Source organism: Chiloscyllium punctatum, chromosome 1, assembly GCF_047496795.1.
Source record: "Chiloscyllium punctatum isolate Juve2018m chromosome 1, sChiPun1.3, whole genome shotgun sequence".
Taxonomy (NCBI): domain Eukaryota; kingdom Metazoa; phylum Chordata; class Chondrichthyes; order Orectolobiformes; family Hemiscylliidae; genus Chiloscyllium; species Chiloscyllium punctatum.
In genome coordinates, this window is record NC_092739.1 from 75,189,976 (window position 1) to 75,204,942 (window position 14,967).

General features: G+C 37.0%; 1 protein-coding gene across 13 annotated transcripts in view; it reads right to left on the minus strand.

The window, feature by feature from the left end:
• The window catches only part of fryl (furry homolog, like), a 467,472-nt gene that overhangs the window by 6,818 nt on the left and 445,687 nt on the right, over positions 1-14,967 (minus strand). For 9 of the 13 annotated variants that reach the window (XM_072569022.1, XM_072569030.1, XM_072569038.1 and 6 more), the window contains 2 exons: positions 12,519-12,536; positions 6,471-6,581 (listed from right to left, as the gene is read on the minus strand). In XM_072569022.1, the coding sequence (XP_072425123.1) occupies positions 6,471-6,581; positions 12,519-12,536 (129 nt within the window). The remainder of the gene's footprint in view (positions 1-6,470; positions 6,582-12,518; positions 12,537-14,967) is intronic. The other 4 variants (XM_072569068.1, XM_072569050.1, XM_072568988.1 and 1 more) reach the window with 1 other exon arrangement.

A 14,967-nucleotide genomic window follows, 5' to 3' on the forward strand; every position in this document is an offset into this window, starting at 1 on the left:
CATCCGGCGTACTCGAGCTATAACATTTCCAATCAATGTTGGGGAAGTTAAGTCCCCGATAATGACCACCCTGTTCCTTTCACTCCTACCCAGAATAATGTTGCTAATCCTCTCTTCCACCTCCCTGGAACTCTGCAAAGGCCTATAAAAAAATTCCAATAACTGTGACCTCTGCTCTCCTGTTTCTAACCTCAGCCCACACTACATCAGTAGACGAGTCCTCATCAAAAGTTCTTTCAGCCACCACGGTCTTTGACTAACAAGCCCACATCTCCCCTTTTTTACCATCTTGCCTGTTTTTAATGAAAGATCCAAACCCTGGAACCTGCAACATCCATTCTTCACCCTGCTCTATCATGTCTCTGAAATGGCCACAACATTGAAGTCCCAGGTACCTATCCAGGCTGCAAGCTCACCTACCTTATTTCGGATACTTCTGGCATTGAAGTAGACACACTTCAAACCACTTCGCTGTCTGCCAGCACATTCCTGTGACCCTGCAATCCTGTCCCCGTCCTTCCTACTCTTATCCTCCTGTGCACTGCAGCTATACCTCTGGTTCCCATCCCCCTGCTGAGCTAGTTTAAACCCACCCAAATAGCACCAGCAAATTTCCCATCCAGGATTTTAGTACCTCTCTGGTTCAAGTGAAGACTGTCCTGTTTGTACAAGTCCCACCTTCCCCAGAATGAGCTCCAATTATCCAAAAACCTGAAACCCTCCCTCCTGCACCATCCTTGCAGTCACGTGTTTAGCTGATATCTCTCCCTATTCCTTGCCTCGCTATTACATGGCACGGGTAACAATCCAGAGATAACAACTCTGTTTGTTCTAGCTCTCAGCTTCTACCCTAACTCCCTAAAATCCTGCCTTACATCCCTATCCCTCTTTCTACCAATGTCGTTGGTACCTACATGGACAACGACTTGAGGCTGGACACCCTCTCCCTTCAGGACCCCAAAGATACGATTCAAGACATCACGGACCCTGGCACCTGGGAGGCAACACACCAACAGCGAGTCTCGTTCATAAACCTTCTATCTGAGCCTCTAACTATTGAGTCCCTGACTAATATCATCGTGGTCTCGCTTCCCTCCATTAAGACATTTACACCACACACTGCTTCTGAAAGACTAACAGTATTGTGGAAAACCCCAAACACCGCTCATTCAAACTCTTCTCCCTCCTGCCATCTGGCAGAAAATAGCAGAGCACTTGGTCTCTCACAGCCAGATTGTGCAACAATTTCTTCCCCTGTGCCATCAGGATCCTTAACACTATGATCAGGAACTCTTTGCACAACTTCAAATTGTTCCTAGAAGCATGTTTTATTTATTATCATTCTTTTATTACACTGTAATTTGTACATCACTGTGTCTATTGTCTTGACATGTCAGGAACTACTGTGCTGCCTTGTGTGTTTTACACTACTGTGCTGCCTTGTGTGTTTTACACTACTGTGCTGCCTTGTGTGTTTTACACTACTGTGCTGCCTTGCGTGTTTTACACTTATGTACTTTATGCCGCTTTGTGTATGATCATGTAGTTTGTGCTGTCCATGTAGCACCTTGGTCCTGGAGGAACGCTGTTCCATTTACACTGTAGCTTTAACAGTTGTATATGGTAGAAATGATAAATAAAGCTACTCTTGACTTAGCTCTTGAATCACCCAAATTTCCACATTTCCTCATCACATTTCATAAGTACGTCCCATCATACTTGCAGACAGAATGACCAGAAGTTCAAATCCAGTGATAGTCAATATTACCTCAAGTACATCATCTAGGGCAATGAAACCTCACATGCAATTCCACCCAACTGTTGGACTTTTATTCTGTGTTAATTATCACTTCAAAATTCAAAGGTACAGAATGAAGATTGGCAAAGACCATGACTGGACGTGCTGAAATAGTCCTGATCACTTACAAACATTAGCTGAAGATCACAAATGTCAGACTGGAACTGTACCATGTAAAATCAACAGGAGGAAACTTGTTGAGTTTGTTGTCACTAATCAACGTGCCACAGATGTATCTGTTCATCATAGCATTGGTAGAAGGACTAACTGGTTCTTGTCAAGTCAAAAACACAACTCCACGAGGATATCCTACATTGTTCAATGTGTCACCACAACAACTCAGTGACATAAAACAAGAACTGATCTAGCAACCCAAAACTGATTCTCTTAAAGGGTGTTGGGTATATTAACAATGTAGTTTTTTACAATTAGAATCTGCACCTTTACTGCCTAACACATGCCATACACTCTGATCATCAAGACAGGAAATAAATTTTGCCTCACTTTACATGTAGAAGGTTGTACCAGAAGTGCTTTCAGGCTACCTGGTAAGAAATATCACAGGTTTACATGCATTAAACACTGACCAAAGGCAGAGCTTAACTACTTCAATGGATCAGTAAAAATGTCTGGAGTGATACCACAGTCGGTCAAGAATGTTGGTTATCATTCAGACAACTGATGGGAAAGCTGGCCTGACAAACAACCAACCATATCCTCAACCAGAGTGGAGCTCAGGATTCTTGCAAATGACAAGGTTGAAGTGTCCACAAAAATCATGAGACAAAAAAAAAATTGAGTGAAAATCACACTCTGCCTCTTCTCAAGGATGCCACCATCATAGATGGGTTCAGTTAATTTAGTTCATCAATGAAAGGAATAAATGAATGAACTGGAAACATCAAAGGTTATGGAACTTGACAACATTCCACATGTTGTGTTGAAGACCTGCCTTACTGACGGTTCTCCCTAGCCAAGATGTTCTTGGGTCAGCTAGATTTGAGTGTAATAGGTGTAATGTGGAAGATTATCTATATGTTCCATAGAAACAAAAGAAAAAATTAATCTCACCCAGTCAATCTCCTGCCAATTCTCAGGTGATAAAAGATCATTACTGTTACCACACAATGATGCAACTCATCAGAACCTGCTCACTGACCCTTAGTATTTGGCCAACTAGAACCTTCGACATAATAAACTTTTAACAGAACCTTGATGGAGACATGCATACAAAAACAAAATATCAATGGCCAGGTGAGTAAAGCTGCTTGGTTATCGAGGTAACACTAACTAACTATGGCACAATTGAGTTCTTACAAAGCTAAATAAGTGAGTCTCAGACTAAAGATCTTCAGCAGCCCCACTGTGATTTAATCATAAGACCAGGTATGAGGATTTGCTGATAATTCTGCAGTATTTATCTCTATTCACAACTATTTCAATAATGATGCTGATGGTAGCAAACGACAGTCTACAAGTAAATTCGGATAACATCAAACTACAGGTTGACAAGCAGCAGAAAATCTTTCCACTATTTAAGTGTTGGGTAATTAGAAATTTCAAACAAAAGAAATCCTGCTATATTTTAATTTACAAAGATAGTACAGTGGGTTAACAAGATTGGTTCCTGAGTTCAGAAGCTGAGTAAATTGATCCGATAAGTTTAATAAATATAGAAGAATGAAACATAACCTAATTTAAAAGGAAGAGGTTCTGAAGAGACATTATAGGGAAGATAGAGAGATTATTTCCCGTGGCTGGGCAATCTAAAACATCTGGGCACAATTTCAAGATAAGGGCTGATCATTTAGGATTAAGATGAGGAAAATAATTCTTCATTGAAGGGTTGTGAATCTTTTGAATTATGTGCTCAGAGTTGTTGATGCTCTATTGCTGAATATACTTAAGGCAGAAATATACAGAATGTTTACAAGGAGGCGGCAGGAAAATTGAGTTGTGATCAAAGATATTATTGAATGGTGGAGTGGGCTTGTAGACTATGCAAGTTACTCCTGCTTCTATATCTTGTGTCAGTCAACAGCAGCACTACATCCAAGTTGCACACCATTCACATTTTGGAGGTGACCACTAACCACAAAATGAACTGGACTAGTTATAAAAACATCATGTCTATAAGAACAGGTCAAAGGCTACATATGCTTTCTGATGGATGTTTTCCCCTCTAGTTGTATACTCTATCAGGCAGATATGGCTTCCTATGAGCTATACTTCTCTGCTTGACTAATCTCTCTCCATAGAGCAGTAGGCCTGTAAGGAACGGGCAGTTACTGCTCCTGCTGGTGCTGTCGATCCACTGGTCATCTTGGTCCTCATCCATATTCATGATGGTCACAGTTCCAAAGTGGAGACCAAGCAGACAAGTTTTCAAAAGTGATGAAAATAATCTCTCAACATAGATAGCGTCAAACAAGAAATCACCCAAGAGATTTTAGTAATTTTTTTCCAATAATCTGTTGTGTTCACTCCCTCAATTGTTTCTGTTTTAACCTTATTTCCATTAGCAAGTCTTGACATTCAAGATCCAATGGATGACCTACCTCTCTCAAGGTGTATGCTTAGTTGCAGTAACATGCTGCAGGTAAATGCAGAAGTCATACAGTAACAGCGTCATAGAGATGTACAGCATGAAAACAGACACTTCGGTCCAACTCGTCCACGCCGACCAGATACCCCCACCTAATCTAGTCCCATTTGCCAGCACTTAGCCCATATCCCCCCAAACTCTTCAAATACATATAGCTATCCAGATGCCTTTTAAAAGTTGGAATGAAAGCTCATTCCATACATGCAACACCATCTGTGTGAAAACGTTGCCCCCTTAGGCCCCTTTTGTATCTTTCCCCTCTCACCCTAAACCTATGCACTCTAGTTCTGGACTCACCAGGGAAAAGACTTTGTCTATTTACCCTATCCATGCCCTTCATGATTTTATAAACCTCTTTTAGGTCACCCCTCAGCCTCCGACGCTCCAGGGAAAACAGCCCCAGCTTGTTCAGCCTCTCCCTGTAGCTCAAATCCCCCAACACCGGCAACATCCTTCTAAATCTTTTCCGAACCCTTTCAAGTTTCACATCCTTCTGATAGGAAGGAGACTAGAATTGCACACAATATTCCAAAAGTGGCCTATCCAATGTCCTGTACAGCTGCAACATGACATCCCAATTTCTGTACTCAATACTATGACCAATAAAAGCAAAGCATACCAAACGCCTTCTTCACTATCCTATCTTATCTACGACTCTACTTTCAATAAGCTATGAACCTGCACTCCAAGGTCCCTTTGTTCAGCAACATTCCCTAGGACCTCACCATTATGTCAGTGGGTTGAAGCTGTCTACCCAATATGCTGTCAATTGTCATGATTTCAATCTTAAACCCACACAGCCCTACAAGCTAACACCCGGTCCTGTTACTATTTCAAACAGAGAAGCACTGCTTCATTTAGTTCTGGGCAATTAAGTAGAAAAATAACTGGTGTAGAAGTATAAAAACTGAGAAATAGCAACCATAATACCAGTACGGTGTGAAAAACTGAAAGAAAGGACACATCTTTGAGGATACGGAAATCAAAAAGACAAAATGTTGAGAGATAGAGAAGAGATCCAGTCAATGAAACTGAGCAAAAACATGAGTAAATGGTGCAGCAGTGACAAACATATAAACAGGAGCGAGCACAGTGAAACTAGGATGCATCAAAAAACAGAAATCCACAGATAAACAGAGAAATTAAACTACCTGAAATGTAATTAGGAGAGGAGATCAATCTCGGGCTTACTAAAGATAATCAAGAAGCAGATAAATATAAAAAAGGAAATTAATGCCACCAATTTTGTCAGCATAGATCCATTTGACAAGGTCTGAGATGGGTAAGTATAGCTGAGGGTTGAAATGAGAGATCAGAGATTTGAAAGAAATGAAGAAAAGGATACCAGATGATTTAAAAGACAATTGTAAGTTATTTTTAAAAATGTCTGAATAAAACAATAATTCCAGAGGAGGTAGGAAGACTCAGGGATAAAAGAATGAATTGAACTGCAGAGAATGAAATTTATGCTCTTTTCCACATTAAGATGTAATCAATTATTTTAAATTCTAATAGAAGTCTAAACAAAGGTTTCTTGAGAGGTGGCTATGGAACAATTAGAGATAGCTGTTGTAAACAAATTGGTTTTCAATGAAATACTGGGCCAGATAGTATTTTACAGACTGGATCACGTGTAATTCCCAAAGCAGCTAAAACCAAGGGAATTTTCCAAGAATTTGAAAATTTCAAGAGTTTCCATTCACCTTGGCCTAATAGTAACCCAGGAAAAGTTAGAAGATTAAAAACCTGTTCTAATTCAAACCGAAACTTCGATTCGCCACTGACCTCTGATTACAGCTCACCCCTAGATCCAGACACTACACGACAAATGTGGCCCCATCACCTGATCCAATGATATCACCACACATAATGAAACAGGGTTCAGTGCAAAAGTTATTTAAAAGTAAGTGAGACAAAACTCCCAACTCGAACTGTAATTTAGGGGTTATTATTTTTATCAAAATCCAAGGTGGATAAGTCACCAAGTAATGACATTACAGAGAAAAGGGCTTGACACCCAACAGAAAATAGAATACAATTTGTGCTAGAAACAACATTTCAAGTTACCTCAACCTTTTGCTTGATGGTGTCTACTTGACTGATAAGTTTACAGTAGGCTTGATATAACAGCAGTAGTTGAAAATGCAGTTTATACAGTCTTCGACACAGCTCCAACTCCTAAAAAGAGTCAACATAGGTGAATTAGCAAATGCACTAACTTGGAGATTAATTACAGCCAGGTTTCTGCAATGAAATGTTAAAGATGGTTACTTAATATTTGCACAGAAGAATGCCTGCTTTAAATGAGCTGATACAATGTAAAGCTAACAAAAGGCACATGAAAGCTGACCTTTGCACCACAGTCACAATTACAGCTTCAGCGTACAAAAGCAAAAAATCAGGTCAATGGCACATTTGATACAAAGAAGCCATCATTGCTGTGACAGACTGTTATCTAACAGTTAGTGAAAAAAAGATTAAATCAATGTCATTCAGAAAGCATGATAAATCACAGACTATTTCTCTCAAAAGTGAAACATTTTACCCTGGATTGAGACCTACACCTACATGTTACATTTCTTATGCATGAGACCTTGAAGTCATCTGAAACACTAAGCTAAATCAAATTTGTATGCTTTATTTGGTACTATGATTTCTACATATAACAGAATAATCTGAATGTACTCAATCACTGCCATTATTAACTGTTCCCTTCTCCATGGCAATATCTCTGCCAATTGGCATTTACTTGCCAACCAATCAGTATTCTCTTCTCACACAGTATAAATGTTTTTTTTTCTTTATTGGTATTTTTGTGATTTGTCCATTTAGTGCAAGGCCAAGAGCTTTGACACGATGTGTTTTTCTTTCAGCAATACTCAAGATTATCAGGTGATGAGAATAATCTGGCTATTGCAGAAACAGTGAAGTACCATTTCTAAACAGCCAATTTGATTCTGAACATGCCAAGTTCAAAATCTAGGCTTATGACTCTCAGCATTTTGTCAATATTACTTTCTCATAATATTCTATGAGTTTCCAAATTACAAACCTCACTGATTTTACAAGTATTTCCACAATCGCTTTGTCCAATCATGTGACAATTTCTATTCTAAACCAATGAGATTAATAATTGTGTAGTATTGAGAAAACAGTGTTCTTCAATGTCTTAATGGTCATCCAGTTTAGAACTTTTGTGGTTCTTATAAACAGAAAGAAAATTGGAACAGGCGGCTCCTTTGCTGTAAAATATTTTTGGTTTAGACAAAAGAGTATTTTTTCAATACGTTACTAAATGCTAAATAATATTTTAATTAGTGTCAGACATTCCTTAGAATCCTCACTGATCTTTTATTATCTTTATTTCATTCTTTTATTAATTTTAAATTATGAGCTGGAAATCACTGGACTCTGGATCTCCTTGGGTCAGGAAACAACTAACTGACCAGGCAAGTTTTGTTTGTTGAGGCTGCCTGCGGGCTACTTGCAGGCTGAGCCTTGATTAAAAGGTTCTAACAGACACAGCAATCCCTGGGGAAAAGCATTGTGTTTAAACAGATAGAATTTGGCTATTAAAGAAATCAGTACCTTGGAGTTGGTTCACAAAGGTCTGGAGGAGATGCTATCTTCAAACACAAGGCAATTTTTGAACAGTGAGGGAGGTCTTGGGGAGAGTTGATTGACTTATTAGCGCAGAACCAAAATTAAAGTTTTTTAAAACTATTTTTCCGAGAGATGGTTCTGGACTACTGCCAAAGCATGAAGATTTGAAAGCTTCCTGCCTAATCTGATACACTAGCTTCCAGAAGCCCAAAAAGAGGAAAGACACATTAGAAATATTGCTGTTTTTTGCTAGGGTGAACAGAGAAGGTGACTCTAAACAATGCATTTTGTAGGACATTCAAATAATTTGACCAGTTTTGTTATCTTCTTTTATTTATTCCTTAACTGTTTGTTTGTTTACCTGTCTTGTGTGTGACTGGAGCTGAAAACAGATATTTGGAGTTTAAAGCACAGACATTACTCAGCTTTCTGTGCTGTTTAATTTTCTCCCAGTTAATGTTAGTTTGCATTTAATAAATTAAGTCTTTTTATTTAAGATACAATATCAGTGTTTCAAAATTAATTATCCCATGGTTATTCAAATGTCTGGTTAGAAACAATTGGAGTGACTATCTGGGGGTCTTCTACAGTTTAATTTTTACTGTGGTGCAAATCCAGAGGTAGAAAGACTGCCTTGATTCAGCTATCTGTCTCTGGGTCCATAACATAAAGAAGCTATTTGGCACATCTCTGCACTGGGTGTTTTGAAAGAACAATTCAATTTGCTGCACTCTCTTGCTCTTTCCCTCTTTTTGAAGTACATAACTAATATTAATCTTAACAAGTAAGTTCTTTGCTATAAACAGTTTTTGCAAAAAAATAAATCTTGTTCTAGTGGGTTATAATAAAATTCAGATAAAATTCAAAGGTGAATTAACCACACATTCCAAACAGGTTCCAATGTTATTCCTTCCCCAGTTATAGATCCTACACTAGCAAGAACTGAGCTCCCTCTATTTTGAATTTTTGAAAAATCTCTGAATTTTTCATTACTGCTGAGGAAAGTCTAAATGTACTCCTGAAGAGTATGAAGATTTAATTAAATACATCACCACTACCATTTAAAAAGTGAAACAGCTGAAAAGAAACATGATTTCAGTCTTCCATTACTGTTAATTTTCTTAAAACAATGAAGAACTGGCAGATTTGGGCTTGTTATTCGATCCATACAATTTTGGTCCCCTTTCCACGTTATGGCCATATGAACAATATAAGGGGCGGCACGGTGGCACAGACAGCTGCCTCACAGTGGCAGAGATCTGGGTTCAATTCCTGCCTCAGGCAACTGTCTGTGTGGAATTTGCACATTCTCCCTGTGTCTGTGTGGGTTTCCTCCCACAGTCCAAAAAAAAATGTGCAGGTTAGGTGAATTGGCCATGCTAAACTGCCCGGAGTGTTAGGTGAAGGGGTAAATGTAGAGGATTGGGTCTGGGTGGGTTGCTCTTCGGAGGGTCAGTGTGGACTTGTTGGGCCAAAGGGCCTGTTTCCACACTGTAGGTAATATAATCTAACTTAAAATAATTTGTCCATACTTGCTTGAAACATTCAGGAATCAACAGAAATAGCAAGAATGGAGAGCTAGAGCGTTTAGAATTCACTGTCCACTTTTATGACTGAGACCGATATCCTCAACTCATTTAAAAGGAATCTGAATTTTCCCCTGAAGTGCTATAAATGTGATTGAATAAAAAAAATCGTTTATTCCGATGGCAGAGATGTGATGGGCAAAATGGCCTCCTTCTCTTTTCTGTGTAGCTTTTCAATGGTCCTAATACTGAAAATAAGCTTTCCAGCAAATATAAAAGCAAATAAAGCAGGTAAGATTTCTTGCAGAAAAACACAGGTAACATAAAATTACACCTAAAAAATAATCCCATCATTCAGTAAAACATGCAACAACACTTTGAAGATTAGTTTCTATAATTTTATATCCATTATATCCATTTGTACTTATAATCTTAAATACATTCTTTCCTTTATTACACAATAAGAACCTGTCCACCAAATTATCATTTGAATATCTTCTCAGAGTGAACTCTACAATTTCTTAAATTAATCTCAAAAAATCTAAGTAGACAAATATAAGAACAAAGCAGTTATATTATAATCAATAAGGTTAATGGAGGCATAATACTCCAGGCACTTCATGGAACCAGAGTTACAGCATTTCTTATGTTGAAAATATTTAAAATGTATTCAAGCCTGTGAATAAGTTGACTTTTAACTCATCACTGATGCAGAATGTTTAGCTGTCAACACCCTATTAATTTATTGTAAGGTGCATATACTTGTTACATTATATCTTCAAGATAGGAATTATCTTGTGCAAAAATACATTCAAGAGAATCACCAGTTCTCTGATTATACTAGACATTTTAAAAATGTTTTAATAATAAATGTTAATAAATGTGATATTAATTGTTATGCAACAGTTAAACCATTTAATCAACAATAATTTAATTATAACTTTGAAAAATGTAAAGAAAAACTAACTTTATGATACACTGGCACAACACACTTTCCAGATCAGTCTCCTGTTCAATTGTTACCATGTTTAAAAAAAAAGTGCCCAGCCAGGAACAAAAGCTTCCATTTATACAGTATATTGAATGATTTAAAACATACTTTGCCACTTCACATGTGTGTCAACGAAAAAAACTTGACAAACAGCATGGAAAATGATATCAATTACAAAAGGGATGAATTATTTGAGAACAATTATGCATTCAGAATTGGGGTAATAGGAGACAGGAAATATTGTGAAGATGTAAAAATCAAAATCACATTAAAATTTAACATTCATAAACATACTAAAAACAATTACAAATTATTGTATATATTCTTGACTTTACTTGCTAAAATGTTAAGTGTCTACTTAAAAAAAGATAAAATGACCAAACTCCGAACTCTTTGGCTACTGCATTCTTATAATGATAAGTATTTGGTTTGGTTTCATACCCATTTAATCTGTTATATTTTATGATAAAATTTAAAACCAGAAATATAATAGATCTTCAGCGAGAATTACTATTTCAACAAAATAATCAAAAGGAATGAATTAAGTACAAAGTTCAAGAACAAGCAGTCGTACATATCTAATGTCACAATATAATTTGTTCACATGGAAGAATTTCCTTTAATGGGTAGGAAACTTCATAAATATTTATTGGCACATAAACCACTATGATATAAATTGAAAAAAGATTTTCAACAATAGGATGACTCACTAAATACACTCTACTCAAGATTTTAAAAATTAATATAAAGATTTTATGAAGTTTTACATACTAGAAAATAATCCACTGTCTAAGATTTTAAAAGATTCATTTCATTGTAAATTTAGAGTAATTATTGCACAGATAAGAGTCTAGCATTCTATATTTAAAGAAAGAAAAGAATGTTGCTATCTTTCTGCTATGCTTATCGAATCTAAATTAGATTAAATTCCCGACAGTGTGGAAACAGGCCATAAGGTCCAACAAGTCCACACTGACCCTCTGAAGAGTATCCTACCCAGACCCATTTCCCTAACCTATTACCCTACACTGACCCTTGACTAATGGACCGAACACTATGGGCAATTTAGCATGGCCAATTCATCTGATCTGCACATCTTTGGACTGTGGGAGGAAACCCACGCAGACACAGCGAGAACGTGTAACCTCCACACAGACAGTGGCTTGAGGCAAGAATTGAACCCAGGTCCCTGGTGCCGCCTGAATTATCTAATTATCTTTGATTTTCCATTTCAAATTAAGAATTCCTAAATCTGATGACAGAACACAAATCATCATCCAAATGTGCTTTCCTTTGGACTCGTCAGAATTCCCCATATTTTCAATGTACTACTGATTAAAATGAAAAGGGAATACTTCATATATCTCAGTTATACTAACCTAAATTTGAAACTAAGTAACAAATATTTATGGCCTGAAATGGCTGATAGAAAAAGCCTATTTTAAATTATATGTATATTTTAAAATCTTTTAGAGTACTTAATAATACAGCATAAACTACAATTTAAGTATCCTAAAAGGACTTTCCCCAAAACAGTGATGGTAAAATATTTTAAATATCCAGGTTAACATTTCACTTCAGTCATCAAATTTAATTTTTAATGTATGCTGTCAGTACCACTTATGTCTTAATCCTCTGTGCATTAGTCAATTTTAACATACTGGTTGTGGTTATACATATCATCTGTAGAACCAAAATTTGATACTTACAATGTAATTTATTTCAGCATTCAGTACTTTATTATAGTTGGTCAATGAAAGAAAACTATCCTTTTTTGGAATTAATTTTGTGGTAGGCTACAAACATGTTGTATAACTGTCATAAAAGTAGCATGGAAGCAACGCATAGCATTCTTTGGCAGCTGCACAATATCTACACAGATATATGAATGACATCAGACACATTGCAGGGTTACAAATGTAAATGCAGCAAACAAAGGTAAGTTTGCGATTCCAACACTGTTAATATGTCTAGAAGACAAGAACCATCACTTACTGCTAGAACTTCCATTTGCTAAGCAAGAAGATGAAGTCACAAAACAAAGAAAGAGAAAGAGATCAAGAATTAGTGACAGTTAAACCTCACACAAGGTCAAAGATGTCCCAGTATTATCAGAACCAATTACAAACTAACCTATGCTACAGATTGAACCCAAAGCCCTAACAGTGGTTAAACAATGCATTTTCACATGAAAATTTGTAATGTCCAAGTTATTTCATTAAACCTGCTTTTAACTTAAATGCAATTTTAAATGTTTCACATGAAATAGTTTGCAACAGGGTTATGAATTAGTTTAGCAGGGATTTACCTTGCTTGATAGAAAACCCTGTTGTCACCAAGTTCGTAAAATCTTAAATTATCTTGGCTTTTTTCATACTTAGATTTATTTCCTAAAACTAGTAAATGCCCTTTCTCTTGTTGAACTTGCTACAAACTGGCCGAGAAGATTGTGCTGAACGCATTACATATTTTGCTTCCTCTATGCTTTTGATCCACAGATACCCTAGCTACGAGAAGACAAACAGGAAATAATCCATAACTTAAAATGAAAATGCATTCACATTCCCCTCATTGCACATTTCAAATTGTGAAGAATGCAAACTGTAGTCTTTCAAGATGTGAAAATACAACAGCAATATGCCAATTCCAATTTAAACACTGAACACCTCACCAAGGAAAATTTAAACGATATTTCTGGCAATATATAGTTTACAGTGAAATACTGGACTTTTCAACAAATATTGCCTATAAAAAGAAATTGGCCTGTATTCTCTGAAGGCTGCAGTAAGCTCTGGATATATCAGTACACTACAAAAATATCCTCGTCTCAAGATCTGGCTATACTGTTTTCCCTTTCTAGTAAACAAGTTATTTACTCTTTATTAAAGTTTAATAGATGACATAATTAGTTTAAAACTTAACATTGAAGTAATTTAAATGATAGCTTTTACAATTGGTTTTCAATTCATGAACTCCTTGCATCAAATATTATTCTGAAGGAAAATGGCACTAAAATCTTTTGCTTTTGCATTCTTAGTAATCATTTTCTATTGTCACAACTGCCACCAAAAGTAGAAGCAATAATGACATTGATAAGAGCTCTGTATACTCACTATTTCTGAATAGTCATCTTCAGTTTCCTACAAACAACCCATGACTCCCTTTAATTAGAATCATAGAGATGTACAGCATGGAAACAGACCCTTCAGTCCAACTCGTCCACATCAACTGGATATCCTGACCTAATCTAGTCCCATTTGCAAGCACCCAGCCCATATCCCTCCAAACCCTTTCTATTCATATACCTCTCCAGATGCCTTTTAAATGTTGCAATTGTACCAGCTTCCACCACTTCCTCTGGCAGCTCATTCCATACACGTACCACCCTCTGCATAAAAAAAGTTGTCCTAAGACTTCTTTTGTATCTTTCCCCTCTCACCTTAAACCTATGCCGTCTAGTTGTGGACTCCCCCACCCCAGAGAAAAGAGTTTTTCTATTTATCATATTCATTCCTCTCAAGATTTTATAAACCTGTATAAGGTCACCCCTCAGCTTCCAATGCTCCAAGGAAAACAGCCCCAGCCTATTCAGTCTCTCCCTATAGCTCAAATCCACCAACCCTGGCAACATCCTTGTAAATCTTTTCTGAACTCTTTCAAGTTTCACAACATCCTTCCGATAGAAAGGAGGCCAGAACTGCACACAATATTCCAAAAGTGGCCTAACCAATGTCCTGTGCAGGTGCAACATTACTTCCCAACTCCTGTACTCAATACTCTAACCAATAAAGGAAAGCATACCAAACACCTTCTTCACTATGCTATTTACCTGCGACTCCACTTTCAAGGAGCTATGAACCTGCACTCCAAGGTCTCTTTGTTCAGCAACATTCCCTAGGACCTTACCATTAAATGGGTAAGTCCTACTAAGATTTGCTTTTCTAAAATACGGCACCTCGCACTTCCTTAAATTAAACTCCATCTGTCACTCCTCAGCCCAAAGGCCCATCTGATCCAGATCGCGTTGTAATCTGAGGTAACCTTTTTTGCTGTCCGCTACACCTTCAATTTTGGTGTCATCTGCAAACTTACTAATTATCCCTCTTATGCTCACATCCAAATCATTTATAGAAATGACTCTGTTGATGTCAGTCAGTCTGGCCTACAAGTAACTCTAGTTACACAAGCTTCTTCTTCACTATTTTTTAAAACTCCGAAATGGTTGAGAAAGACAACTGATGGGACTGTGAAGCCATTAACTGACAAGATAAGCTTCACCATAATGTAAAATAAGAGAGATTTGCATGGCATCATTAGTTGAAATAACATTAACAGTACAATATTCGCACACAAGCAAAGTAACAAACTTATTTAATACAAAACACTTCATAGAAAAATAAAAGGTGTGCCAGAAACCAGTGTTCATTCTCATATTGGTACTTTA